Genomic DNA, 14,313 nt, shown 5'->3' on the forward strand with positions numbered 1-14,313 from the left:
GGGGGGGGAACTCCTGGCCCTGACCTCCCTAGTCTTCATCCAGGGTTAGGAGGGAGGTCTGAGGCCACAATCGGCGGGGCCCCAGAGGTTTCTTGGGGAAATCTTTAGCCCAATGTCCTTTTTCCTTGCAGTAAGCACACTGATCCTTGTCTAGTCTTGGCCCCTTTCACTCTCCCAACCTGACTCCCTTTCCTTCTTTACTCTGTACTATGGTGGCCAGCAATCGGCTCAATTCTCGGTTTCGCTTTCTGTCTCTCTCTTCTTTCTCCCTATGTACTCTATCTTCCTTTTCCTCCGGGGTCTCTCGCTTGTTAAAATTTCTCTCTGCCTCTTTCAGCAAATTCTGTACTGTGAGTCCTTGTAGGCTATCTCGGCACTTAAGAGAGTAGTGTAAGGGTCCATGATTCACCAAAGAATAACACTCAGACTTAAATAGTATGTAAACGCAAAGAGTGTTTTATTCTGCAGAAGTCCAGCACACTGGGGTCTTCCCTTACGAAGATAGAGACAACCAAGTGACCTTGAAAGCCAGATTTCAAGCACATTAGGGGATTCTGGTGCAGGTGACCTTTATCTTAGTCTATCTCCAGGGGCATTCTGTTACAGGGTGGGGGCTGGAAATTGTTATTGGGGAGGTTTGGAAACTTGCTGAACCACTGTCCTTGCTTCAGGCCAGGTGGCTGGGCAGCTTCTAATGGCAAGATAGTTTCTGAGTAGCTGCCTGAAGCCTGGGATTTTTTTTCTAGTAACTGACTTACCCAGTTCTTAGGCCTAGTCTCCTAGACTGCCAATTTGAAGCCTGTCATGGAGTCAGCCTGTCTCATCAGCAGTGTGTGACATTGTCTGGGGGAGATGTGAACAAAGCTCTCTTTCATCACAGAAAAGGCATTGACCACATACTAAAGAAATTATTCCACCCAAGTCTAGCTTGGTGAACAGGTGAGTTTATTGGGGTTGCTTACAGGAGCAAGGTAGTTACTTCTAAGAACATGATGCATGGCCAAGAAGCCCAGCTTCCTGGTATCGGCATTCTTGGAGCTCTCTGAAATAACTCACAGGTAGCTGGGCTAACTGTGAAAGTCTCTTCTGCTAAGTAACAGTTACTGCTCACATAAGGTTGGAAACATCCTCCTGTATGTTTCCAAAGCTTTTACTTCCTGAGCTGTGTAAATTTTATTTACTTCTTTTGTCTTTTTCCCCCTTACATTTACTTATGTGTATAAATACTTTTTCCCACATGCATGGATGTATGTACATCTTGGATGTGCCTGTTGGCTCCCCTGGAACTAAGGTCAAATATAGTTGTGAGCCACCATTGGGTGCTGAGAATCGAACCTGAGTCCTCTCCTAACTTATAGAATGAGATGCCCCTACCTCAAAACAGAAACAGTGAGATGCTTTTAGATAATGTATGTTATGAAATAGAATATGGCTGTGATGGTTTGCATATGCTTGGCCTCAGGGAGTGGCACTAGTAGACGGTGTGGCTTTGTTGGAGGAAGTGTGTCACTCTGGGGATGGGCTTGGAGACACTCCTCCTAGCTGCCTGAGGATGCTCAGTCGGTTCCTGGCTTCCTTTGGATGAAGATGTAGAGCTCTCAACTCCTTCTGCACCATGCCTACCTGGATGCTGCCATGCTTTTCTACCTTGTTACTGGACTGAACCTCTGAACCTGTAAGCCTGCCTCAATTAAATGTTTTTATTTATAAGACTTGCCTTGGTCATGGTGTCTGTTCACAGCAATAAAACCCTAACTAAGACAGTGACGATGGAGTTCCTAGCTGACCAATGCCTAGTGTCCCCTTGAGAAAGTACATCAGATCCTTTTCTCAAGGATCCTTCCAAGAACCTTTTGCGGCGGGTGTGGTCAACTCTTTGTCTGAAAGACTGCGAAGTAGAATCTTAAAAGAACCACAGAGACAAGTCAACACAATGCTCAGCGATCAGGCACCGCTCTACAGCGCAGAAGCGGAAAAAGCGGTTCCGGCTTCCGCCGCGCTTGGGCGGGACATGCAAATAAATGCTCTACGGAACTCTGGGAGCGAAGAAAAATCGGCAACAAAAATTTCTTAGCCTCCTTCTATCCTTCAGACTTTTCTGGCGTAAAGGTGATCAGTGGACAGGATATAAGAGGAAGGTGGATGCTGGGCGCGTGTTTGTGGGCACGCGAGTGTTGGTGACCGTGAGTTGAAGGTGTGTCCACTGGTGAGTGTAGCGGGCGTGCGGCAGCAGGAAAGCATCGCTTCTCGGCCTTTTGGCTAAGATCAAGTGTAGTATCTGTTCTTATCAGTTTAATATCTGATACGTCCTCTATCCGAGGACAATATATTAAATGGATTTTTGGAACCAGGAGTTGGAATAGGAGCTTGCTCCGTCCACTCCACGCATCGACCTGGTATTGCAGTACCTCCAGGAACGGTGCACCCCCTCGGGGGAATAAAGACTGTCTAAAAAGTTAGAAGTATGTGTTTTGCTTGCGGTATTGGAACTGGTAGCTTTTTTTCTTCAGGCGTCCATGTTTAAAGTTCTGGTTATGGGAAACAAAATCTTCCTTAGATGATTTGAGGAGGCTATCTTAAAAGCCTGTGGACGCAAAGTCGTTAGCCATTTATTGTTTGTTAAAAATTGGTACAATATGCAGAAGTGTTCCTAATTACAGTAACCAAGGCCTCTCACCTGCCTTGTGTCCACAATATCCAATCTAGATTAGCTTAATTTTGAGATGTAATCCAGTAAAACTCAAGATTAGAATCTTAAGGTCCAGGACAAGATAGTTAAACACTCTGGATCCCTAGACTGGTTGACATCAATAAGGGAGCCAATTTTTGATGTAAATGTGTTCATCTCCGATGACAATTTCAAGCTCCTGCAGGCCCACTCGATCAGCTGGGGGCCACAGAGCATCATCATCTTCTTTGGTGATTTCACTGTCATCAATAATTCTCTTGAATTCTTCCATCACACTTTTATGTACATAAGCCTCTTTCCTGATCATGACGTCGTTTTGTAATTGCTGTTGTTGGCATATCGCAGTTTACCGTCAGGTCGGAATTCAAACTCCAGGAACTCATGACCGAACTTGCCTTTGTGACCCACGTAGTAACGTAGAAAAAGTCACTCTCCATGCCTTGCAAGAAACAAGCAAGACCGAACTTCAGGAGCAGATGACACTATCACAGCCTGCGGTCTGCGTCCCACACTGGCATAATCACAAAAACTCATTTAACGCCCCGGATGTGAGCAGACGCGCCTTAATATTATATCAAGACCTTGGCACCGGGACCAATAGAAGTACTTAATTTGAAGAAATCCTGGCGGCTTGGCCCCGCCCTTTGTTTGTTTGCGCCCGCCCCCTGTTCCTAGGCTTTAAGTTTCGCGGTAGTTGCTTGCGCAGGCGCAGTAGTTTTACTATGGCGGAGTTAATCTCTTTCGTAGTTCCCACCCAGAGCAACAAAGTTTTGTTGGTGTGGGAGTTGAGCGCTGGTCCCCCAGCCGAGACCTTAAGTGTGAGGGGCTGCACGGGAGATGAGGGAGGGGTAACCGGGGCACCGGAGGCGAGGGCTCGCGCTGAGGGAGGGGCGCAGAGGTCCAGGGAGCCAGCGGGGCACCCTTAGCTACCCGCGCTTGTCTTCTCTCAAGAAGAAGCCTTGCGTTCGTGGAGAAGGGCGGGATCTAGGTTTGGCGTGGGTCGAGGGGGGATCAGCGCTCACTCGTGGGCCTCCCACAGCATTCTCTGTTCACAGTGTTCTCCCAGTTTGGCCTTCTGTATTCAGTCCGAGTCTTCCCGAACGCTGCAGTGGCCGGTCCTGGTTTCTACGCCGTCATCAAGTTTTACTCTTCGAGGGATGCGCAGAGAGCCCAAAAGGCATGCGACGGAAAGCACCTTTTTCAGACATCACCAGTGAAGGTGTGTGCAAATGCAGAATTCTGGGTAAAGTTCCAAGTTCTGCAGTGAGTAAGCTAGAGTTTGTGTGACTCCCTGGTTCACACAGTGCTTCCAGATGCGGTTTCACTGAGTCTTTGGCCCCAGGCTCTCCTAGGTGAAGAAACCCCAACTCTGGATGGTTAGGTGATAAAAGCTTTATCATGAGAGTAGCTGTGGTCAAACCCAAGTGTTCCAATGAAAACCCCATGTCATATGTGGCCTTTACATTTAAGAAACATTCATAGACATTTTCTATATTATTTAGATTTAAAATGTGTGCGTTTGACAAACTGCCAGTATTAACGTAATGGATGCTTTATGGTCATCTTTATAAAACAAAACTTCCTACACGTCCCTGAGGTGGAGAAAGCATCCTTGAATACATTGTAGCCATTCCATATTAACCTCAAACCCGTTTAACTTTCCCCAGAGCTTCAGGGCAGTATTCTCACTGTTTGTCAATTCCACCACCTGCCCTTTCAGTTTCTGATTGGCTGCTTTTGATATGCCTACTTGCTTGCTGACCTCCATGCTTCTTCATGTTTATATTGCTGTTCTCCTCCATTGACCCTTGATTGAATCTGAGAGCTCCAGTAACCCCACATGTACTATCTCTACTTCCATACAGGGTTCAAAACCTTTACTATCTTATCATCCACTTCCAAGTACTGAAGTTGTTTGCCTGTCAGTGATCCTTTAATGACTTTTTAATTTTTTTAATTTATTTTATGTATGTGAGTACACTGTAGCTGTCTTCAGACACACCAGAAGAGGGTATCAGATCCCATTATATATGGTTGTAAGCCACCATGGGGTTGCTGGGAGTTGAACTCAGGACTTCTGGAAGAGTGGTCAGTGCTCTTAACAGCCGAACCATCTTGTTCACCACCACTCACAGAATGTTGTAACTTCATCTTATGGAGACATTTTCTCAGTTGGGGTTCCCTCCTTTCAGAAGACTCTAGCTTATGTCAAGTTGACATAAAACTAGTTGGGACAAACATGAAGAAAAGTAGTTGCCAACAAGAACTGTGGCAGGTTTATCCAAGGTAACATCCAGGTATGCAATTCAGCTACTCAAGAACACTTTGGTTTTGGTTGTTGAGACAGGTCTTGGTAACACAGTGTAAGAATAATGCTTTTGTGCACTGTGTAAAGTCTATCCTTGTGTTACTCAAATGCTGATTTCTCTGCCTTCATATCTTGTTTCAATCTGGACACACATTGTAGTGCTTATACCGAGAATGTCCTGTCTCAAGTTTATGGAAAGAATTCTTACCGTTCTTTGCCTTCTCAATAAATGCTGATCACCCAGTGGCTGAGCAGGATAAAGAATGGGTTGGTACATCCACCAACCATAGGAAGGAAAGAGAGAAAGAAAGTTTAGATCATCAGGTAGATGGAGGAATTGGAGCTATGAAGGGGTCTCAAGAGCCTGATCAGTAATAATATGCAGGTATCATGGGATAGGGCTGGGAGGTAGCCAGATTAGCATAAACAGTAAAGATAGAACATTAATTGCTCAGCTATTAAGGTGCAGTTGTAAGCACAGGTTAGCCTTGCACTGGCTATGACTAGAGAAAGATGACTTTGAACTTCTGATCTTCCTGCCTCCACCTGACTGCTGGGAAAATAGGTCTCATGCTCTGCTTATCCTGTCCTGGAATTGAATTTAAGTTTTCATGGATACTAAATAAGCCCTTTACCGGTTGTTCTGCCTCTTTTTTTCTCTCTCTGGACTGCAGGTTCGTCTTGGCACCAGACATAAGGCACTGCAACATCAGCCCTATGCCTTGAACAGCTCACGATGCCAGGAACTGGCAAATTACTACTTTGGCTTCAATGGATGGTCAAAAAGGATCATCAAGGTAAACCTTGCATATTTTTAACTAACCACACTCTCCCATGCACATTATAATCCTAGACTTCAGGGAGGGTTGAACTGAGCTCTGGGGAGGACATGTCAGGGTCAGCTATGGTAAGGATAATGGCAAGAATAAATCTATGTGTTAGACCTAATACAGCCTTGAGAGTCAGGAATGCTCATCCCAGCTCACTGGTGAATGGAGTCCATAGTTTCTCCAGTGTTTGTGTTTACTAAGACGTGGTTACCTGAAGTAGAGTAGCATTCCTTTACAAATCTTACTTGCTCTTGAAGCTATTTGTGTGCTCCAGATGGTAGCAGGTATTTAGGAGTTAGTTTTTTCTTTCTCTATTAGATTCTCAGATGATGAGCTCGGGCTGAGTAGGGGAGAGCTTGCCTTGCAGGAGCAAAGCTTCAGGCTTGGTTCTCAGAGATAAAGAAATCCTAGGACTTAAATCCACCCCCTCCCAGCTGCAGGCGCTCTCTGGATTGGATGATGCAGCCCTTGCTGTGCCCACTCAGAAGCAGAACACCCAGTTCTTCTGTGCTGTAGAGGTGGTGCTGCCCTCCTACGGATGCAAGAGTCCTGGAGTTGGCATCTCTGAGGAACCTCTGCACCAGATGGAGGAAGGTCTGTTCTTGGCTCAGGGAGGGTGGCAGGATTGGATATGTCACCGGCCTGTCTGTCTCTCTGTCTTTTCTTTTGTCTCTTCACTTTTTGTCAGCTACTAGCCCAGTCTTAGGCAGAATTGTTATGCCTTGTAATAGACTTTCACCTTAATCGCATGCCTGACAAACTCTTTCATTTACAACAGAACCGTTCTCCTGCCCAGACGCTTAGGGGAGGCCAGAAACACTGTCTTCAGTTTTTGGTTAAGGATGTGCTTTAGGTTAAAATAGTTGGCCAGAGTCATTTAGTCTTCGATTATCTCAGCAAAGCCCTGCTCTAGGACGGGAGAAATGGCTCAGTATGTAAGCCTGCACTTTTGTTGTACAGGACCTGAATTTTATGCAGCACTCAGTTCAGATGGCTCGAACACCTGTCAGCAGATCCAGTAAGCTCTGATGCCTCTCTTGTGTACACAGAGGAACAGACATACATACTCCTCATTTACTGTTATCTAAACATTGCCATAAACTTTTGTATAGACACTCAGTCCTTTGCCTGCTAATGGAATGGCTTGAACAGATAAAAGGGTTATTGTGAATGGATACTCCAGTTTATGCTGAGGTTTCTTTTCCTAGACTCCATGATCCTCAGCTGGAGGAGTCCAAGTCAGAGGCAATGGTGTAAGTGGTGGGGTGGAGTAGGCTCCCAAGGTTTCTGAGTCAGTAATTATGGGTTCATCACCAGACCCTGTTCCACATCCAACCCTGTTCCATCACCTACCCTTGCTCAGTATGATTCTGGCCCTGAGCCACAGCAGATGGGGTCTGCAGGGTGTAGTAGCTTCTGCCTGTCAGTTGAAGTTTGGCAGTGAGATGAGATTTGTACCTGTTCCTCGCTTGAATCCCACGACTATAATAGAAGGAACTTCAGAATACACTGGGCCTATACAATAATGCGCCCTCTCGTGCTGGACCTTACACCAGCTCCTGCATTCTGTTAGCTGCTCAAATAATGGTCTAAGAATGACCCACGAATGTGCTTCCTTTTAAAACAAAGGTCTGTTGTTATCTGTTTAAATATTTACTTAAAAAAAAAAACTTTTATTGGTTCTTTATAAATTTCACATCTTGAGCCCTAATTCCACCCATCTCATTCCTGCCCTTCACTCTTGCAACCTCTCCTCCAATAGATAAAAAAAAAAATCTCATTGTGGAAGCTGTAGGGTTGTTGCAGTAAATATTAAAAAATAACTGGTTTATCTCTTTACCAGCCCTGAGGTCTCACTCCTCAGGCGCGATTTTAGTTTGGAGCCGTGCGAGCCTCTGGCGCCTGGTCTGAGCTGCCAACACGGCCCAACTTGTCTGTGCAAAACTCCCTTCCCTGGCCGTTTTCTACCGCCTATTCTCTGCCTCTGTCCCAGGGTATTTCTCTACTTCAGAATCCCACAATCACAACTCTACAGCATGATAGCTTTTCATACAGGTTTATATATTCAACTCTCAATCCACAAACCCTCTACACAACAAGATTGCATCAAATAGACAGATACAAACTGCCCTTCTATACGAGATATTAGACCTGTAAAATCCTTAATATTCATAGCTTTTTAATCCCAATAAATCCTACCTGAGTCTAGCTGGTCCTTGGGAAGCTCCAGGTTGTGACGACCTTCCCCCTCCATCCTCTCATCTCCACAGCCTCCTGACCTCTGACCTCTTAGACTTCCCTCTCTCCACCTACCTCACCCTACCCAGTCACTGGCTTTTCTTTATTTTCCTAATTAAAATGGGAAGGTTCAGTTGGAGTCTTGCAACTAGGCTGCTGAGGCTGCCCTTCTAGGGGAAGTGGAATTAACATTAAAATACAAACAGCTTCAGGACAATCTACATAGGGTGTCATAGTGTGTCCCACAGTCTACAAAAAAAAAAAAAAAAAAAAAAAAAAAAAAAACATTTCTTTGCTTGCAAATGTTCATTGCAAAGAGGCATTGATCAGGTTTGAGGCCTCGGGCTTCTGCTACACTATCAATACTGGAAGCTCACTGGGACTCCTCAGAGACCCTGTAGCTTTGGATCTGCCAGACCAGCTCCTTCAAGTGCCTCAGCAGTTCACAGATGGGGTAGATGTTGTAATGGGCCAACTCAAAGCCTTGGATTTGGGCCTGAGAGGTATCTTAGTTGGTCAGCCTGACAGCTCTTCTGCACCCACACCACTAGTGTGACCAGCAAGGGGCAGAGTAAGCTAGCTCTGCTTTCCTGCCTTTGGTGCTGGCTCATCTTCACCCATGCCATCAGGGCCAGCTCTATTGTGCTGCCAAGGCAAGGTGCAGGGCCCTGCTCTTCTGAGTACTGCAGCAGGTGAGGGGCTGGGTCAGCTCTTCCATCCTCATGACCCCAGGGCCAGCTCTGTACTCCGGAGGTAGCAAGGGGTGAGGGTGGGAGAGAGCATCTCTTCCTTGCCCACACAACTTTGTGGTTGATTTTGTGTTTGTTATATTTGTGTGTAGTATATGTAAGTGTGTGTGTGTGTTAACACGTAGTGCATGGGCCTGGAAGATAATAACAGGCTCACTGTCTCAGCCTGACTCACTGTTGGGGCTGCAGACATGTACAGGGTAATGCCCAAGCTGTTAATGGCACTGTATCCAAACAGCTTCTACAGCAAACACTGAGCCCTCATCAGCCCCCATTCAGGTATTTGCAATCTTTCTGTTTGATTGGACCCAGGACAGCCGTCGTTTCTAACGAAGAGGAAGACAGCACAGAAGCTCGCCTTCCAGGCAGCTTTATCCGATGCCTTCCAGAGGCTGACCATAGTGGTTCTAGGTGAGTGTTTCCTGATTGTCCTTTGTGCTTGAGTCTCAGTGAGCAGAAAGTTATTTTAAAAGATTAATCCTGCCAGCTGGTGGTGATACATGCCTTTAATTCCAGCACTGGGGAAGGCAGAGGCAGGTGGATCCCTGAGTTCAATTCCAGCCAGGTATTCAGAGTGAGTTCTAGGACAGCCAGGGCTACACAGAGACGCCTCGTCTCAAAAAGAAAGAAAAAAAGAAAAGACGACTGTCTTCCTCTTGCTTCTAATCCAGGACTTTCATTCCTGGTTTGAATTTGCTTTGCCTGCCGCTTACTTCTTGGTCTTCAGCCATTTGAACATTTTTTGAAATATCCAGTTTCTTATTATCACCTTAATCCTGCCTCTAAGATACCAAAATTGTCTAAACTAAACATATTTGCTATCTCATACCTTTTTTTTTTTTTTTTTTTTTTTTTTTTTTTTTTTTTGAGGTAGGGCCTGTAGCTCACTATGTAGACCAGGCTAGCCTCCAATTCACAGAGACCCTCCTGCCTGTGGTCCTGGGTACACCACCATGCCTGACCTGTACTCTTTAAGTAGATGGTTCTGTTAATAACTGCAGTGTGGGATGCAACATTTCTAGAACTATCTTTTCTTTAGGTTTTAGAAACAGTAAGTGCTCACTGGTGTGAGTTTGGACGTGGGAAGTTTGAGAATGTGAACAACTCTGAGTTTCTCCTCTTTCTCTCAGAAAGCGGCAGGATCGCGGTGGAGTACAGACCCACGGAAGAAGATCTAGATGCCAGAAGTGAAGAAGAACTGCAGAGTATAATCCAGGTACGTGGTGACCAAAGCCTGAGGTTTCCATAGCTGAGGTAGCCTAGACCGAAGCAGCCAGCAGGATCTGGAAGACTGCACTGTGTAGCATTCTTAAAGAACTTCAGATTTGGGTTGGGGACATGCCTCAGTGGTTTAAGAGATCTTTCTAGAACTTTTTCAAAGGATCCTGAGAGTACAAAGAACTGGGCAGTTAGTTCTTTGATGTGCTATGGCCAGAAGCTCTTCTCTTTCTGATACAGTGCATTATCTAAACCCTGCATTCCAGCCTCTCTCCAGAAGGTGATTTTTGCCAAAGACTTTCCTATAAATCAGTTATGCGAAAGGTTTTAAACAGAGAATAAATTGCCAAAGTCATTTTAAAAAATCACTATTTATTACGTAGAAAATATCTTTAGGGCTGGCTCAGCAGTTAAGAACATTGACTGCTCTTCCAGAGGTCCTGAGTTCAATTCCCGGCAACCACATGGTGGCTCATAACCATCTATAATGAGATCTGATGCCCTCTTCTGGTGTGTCTGAGGACAGCTGCAATGTACATATGTGTGTGTGTGTGTGTGTGTGTAGTAATATTTTTTTTAAAAAGAGAGAAAAGATACCTTTAAAAGGGTGGGACTGCAATGTGTATTTGTGCTATAGGCGTGACACTTGGGGAATTTTTTGATTACTTAACACAACCAGAGGTTTGAAGTAGTTTGGTTTGGAGAGATAGAGTTCATCTGGGTAAAGTTCATCCCCAGAGAAGCAGGGATTTAGTTCAGCTTAAACATTTTCTGGGCAAATGTTTCTGATCTTGCTGGAAGGAATTCAGCTGAGACACATTGTAAACAGAAGTTTGTTTAGCAAGGTATCTCTGGAGAGGTTAGAGCAGACTGCCCTACTGCAGTTAGGCTGGTAGGCCCTGTGCTGTGCTGTCTGCTTCTCTTTTGTCTAGCACCCTTCTCTGTGTGTGTGCGCATGTGTGCTCGAGTGTGCGTTGAACATGTAGATATCAGCAGACTACTTGGTGGAGTCATTTCCCCCTATAGTCCTTTTACTTGGATTCCTCTGGCTGCACCTGCCAGTCTTGTGTGGCAAGTTTCTTTACCCACTGACGCTGATGGCCATATACTGTGGATTTTTGACAGGTTTTGTGAATGTTTGTGAGGTGGGTAGTAGAACCATACTGGTAAGACTTTTCTACTAAATTATGGCTGATAGGATCTCTGTTTTAGGATTTGTTTGTTTGCTTGTTTGTCTTTGTTTTTTTCTGAGACAGAGTCTCGATATGTAGCTATGACTGTCCTGGAATTCACTATGCAGATCATGTTAGCCTAGAACTCACAGAGATCCCTCTGAATTTGCTCCCAGTGCTGGGAAAAAAGGCTATGCCCAACAGTGTTTGTTTTTTTTTTGAGGCAGGGTCTTAAATAGCCTAGAACTTAAGTAGCTGGCTTTGAACTTTGGTTCCCATACTATCGCCTTCAGAATGTTGGACTTACAGGTGTGTACTGACAAACATGGCTTAGTGCCTCATGTGTACTGGGTGGTAGTTGGAATGATAACGGCCCCCATAGGCTCATATATCTACTTGTGTAGTCCCCTAACCCTTAAGGATTAGGAAGTGTGACTTGTTGGAGAAAGAATGTACCTGGGATTGGACTTGGAGCTTCAAAAGCCAACAGCAGGCCCAGTGTCTCGTTCTGCCTGCTTATTTGTGGATCAGAATATAGTTCTTGGCTACTTCTGTAGCACCCTGCCTGCCTTGTATGTCACCCTGGTCCCTGCCGTGATAATGAGCTAGCTCTCTAGAACCGTAAGCAGGCCAGGATCAAATCCCTTCTTCTCTAAGAGCTGCCTTGGTGTCTCTTCACAGCGATAGAACAGTGACTAAGACATTAGGCACACACTACCTAGTGAAATTTTTCATACTTTGAAAAAGTCCAGTTTTTGCCCTGTGTGGTAGAGCACACATTCAATTTCAATACTCAGAGGCAGGTGGGTCTCTGAGTTTGAGGCTAGGCCAGGCCAGTCTACATACATAACCAGTTCCAAGCCAGCCAGGACTACACAGTGAGACTCTGTCTCTAAAACAAGTCCAGCCTGAGGCTGGAGAGATGGCTCAGTGGCTAAGAGCATTAGCTGCTCTTCCCTAGGACTCAGGTTCAATTCCCAGCACCCACATGGCAGCTCATACCTGTTTGTAACCCCAGTTCCAGGGCTGCCTAAACCCTCACACAGACATACATGCAGGCAAAACACCAGTGGACATAAAATAAGTTATATGTATATTAAAAATAGATATAATTCTGGCTCTCTGAATATGAGAGGAAGGAAGTCAGCTGTAGATTCACCCATAGATGAGTGGACTATTAAAATAAGTTCCATTTTTAAATCTCCACTATGTCCCGCCATGTCAGGACACTGGTATATGTAGTTATGTGCACATGAGTGGAGATGTCCTAGGAAGCCAGAGGCATCAGATCCTTGAAGCTAGAGTTACAGGTGGGACTTGGGAATTGAACTCAGATCCTTTGGAAGGACAGTACATGCTCTTGACTGCTGAGCCATATCTCCAGCCCCAAGATGAAGGAAGGCTTTTTTTGTTTGTTTTGCAAATCACAATGCAGATTATAAAATCGGCTCTGAAGGAGGTCAGCTAGTTAACTTCTGCATGTCAGTGTGTGAGCAGAATCTCTTGTGAGGTGTAGCTATGCCTTCGAGTGAAGGTGGGGTGCAGGTGTTTCCCCAATTCTCAGCTGTGAGTGAGGAAACTCGATCCCTGACGGTGAGGGGCAAGAGGGACAGTGACAGGAGCAACCACAGCCTGTGTTCTCCCGCCATCCTGATGGGCCTTCATCTTGCAGGTTGGCTGCTATCCTTCCAGTCAGTCCAGCCAAAGGGAGGAAGAATTTCTCTCGGATTTCAGCCTGGAGGAAGAAGACCTGAAGCTGTGTGAACTGCACTAGCAGCTCAAACTGTCTGAGGACCTGCCGTGTGACTTTGACAGGAAGTTCTGCATTCTCAATTAGTGGGTTGCTGGTATTCTGAACACCCAAGTGTGAGGCCTAGATCTTGCTGGGCTATGTAGGAGGACATCTTGGGAGAGGTCTAAAGAAGGCTTGAGCCTTGTCACTATGGTGGGAAGAGGTTCCCCATATAGAATGGAACTGCGTCCCATCATAATAAAGGTTTCCTAAAAAGATGTCTTGTAAATAGTGTGTGGTTTGGATCCCTGACTTCAGGTTTACAGTCCACTAGTGAGGCTATGTCTTGAAGGTCCAGCTTAATCTACTTTGTCCCGTGAGCCTCAAGGAGAAAGTGGATTTCCCTAAGGAGAAACAGCACCTGGCTGTGTTTTATGTTAGTCAGTGTGTTTTTGTGTGTGTGCACACATGTACACACAGACACACACAATGTGTCAGTCAGAATTGGCTCTTGTCTTTGGCCACCCTGCTCTTTGAGTATCTTGGATCCACTCTTCTCTCCTACATGTTTGCCCCATCTAAGGAGTTCACAACAGTCTACTTTTAATCCAGGATACCAGTTCCTCTGGGGAGCTACACCCTGAATCGGGTCAGCTGGCTGTTCCACTGCAGAATGTGCCCTGCTAACTGACTCAGCTCCTGAGGGTCCCAAAACTGCTAAGGTCCAACTGCAGACCAATGGATTCAAGTTGACTATCGACAGTGCTGCTTATGGCCTGGAGAGTTGGCTCAGTGGTTAAGAGCACTTGTTCTTGCAAAGGACCCGGGTTCGATTCTCAGCACCCACATGGAGGCTCACCCCTTCTGTAAGTACCATACATGTATGTAGTAAACAGACATAGATGCAGGCAAAGCACTCATACATATAAATCTTTTAAAAAACAACAAAAATCGGTGCAGCTTTTTAAAAATGTATCTTGTGTGTATCTGTCCATGGAGCCAGAAGATGGCATCAGATCCCCTGAGCTGGATTCCTAAACAGCTGTGAGCTGACCTGAGAGGCTGGGAACCCAACTCTGGTCATATGGCAGCAACTGCTGAGCCTTCTTTTCAGAAGGCCCCTTCTTTTTCCTAGGCCTCTTCCCAGCAAATATACACATTTTAGGAAACTTTGTAACCTTCTTCCCAAATGTTAGGATTAAAGGCATGCATCACTGTTTCCTAGCTAGGTCTTATTCCCAGTTTTAACAAAACTGTTTTTTATGCAAGGTCATAAGGACAGTTGATGTTTCTGATTCTGTAAACAAAAGCTTGTTTTGCTCAAGATGACTTCCTCCTTACACCTCAGACCACATGTAACTTTTTGTTCTTTGAGTT

The 14,313-nt window shown here is 45.4% G+C and overlaps 1 protein-coding gene and 1 pseudogene across 2 annotated transcripts; one reads left to right on the forward strand and one right to left on the reverse strand.

The window, feature by feature from the left end:
- Nucleotides 1-2,702: 2,702 nt before the first annotated feature.
- LOC308426747 (protein mago nashi homolog) lies at nucleotides 2,703-3,126 on the reverse strand (annotated as a pseudogene). The gene has a single exon. The product of its transcript is annotated as a protein mago nashi homolog (transcript).
- A 283-nt stretch (nucleotides 3,127-3,409) lies between these two features.
- RDM1 (RAD52 motif containing 1) lies at nucleotides 3,410-14,313 on the forward strand. The gene is made up of 7 exons (XM_080922252.1): nucleotides 3,410-3,507; nucleotides 3,729-3,908; nucleotides 5,672-5,794; nucleotides 6,262-6,421; nucleotides 9,127-9,225; nucleotides 9,945-10,030; nucleotides 12,877-14,313. Exons 1-7 carry the CDS (start codon nucleotides 3,412-3,414, stop codon nucleotides 12,976-12,978), a joined length of 846 nt encoding a protein of 281 aa, XP_080778378.1. The 5' UTR covers nucleotides 3,410-3,411; the 3' UTR covers nucleotides 12,979-14,313.

Source organism: Micromys minutus (assembly GCF_963924665.1).
Source record: "Micromys minutus genome assembly, chromosome: 10".
Classification (NCBI taxonomy): Eukaryota; Metazoa; Chordata; class Mammalia; order Rodentia; family Muridae; genus Micromys; species Micromys minutus.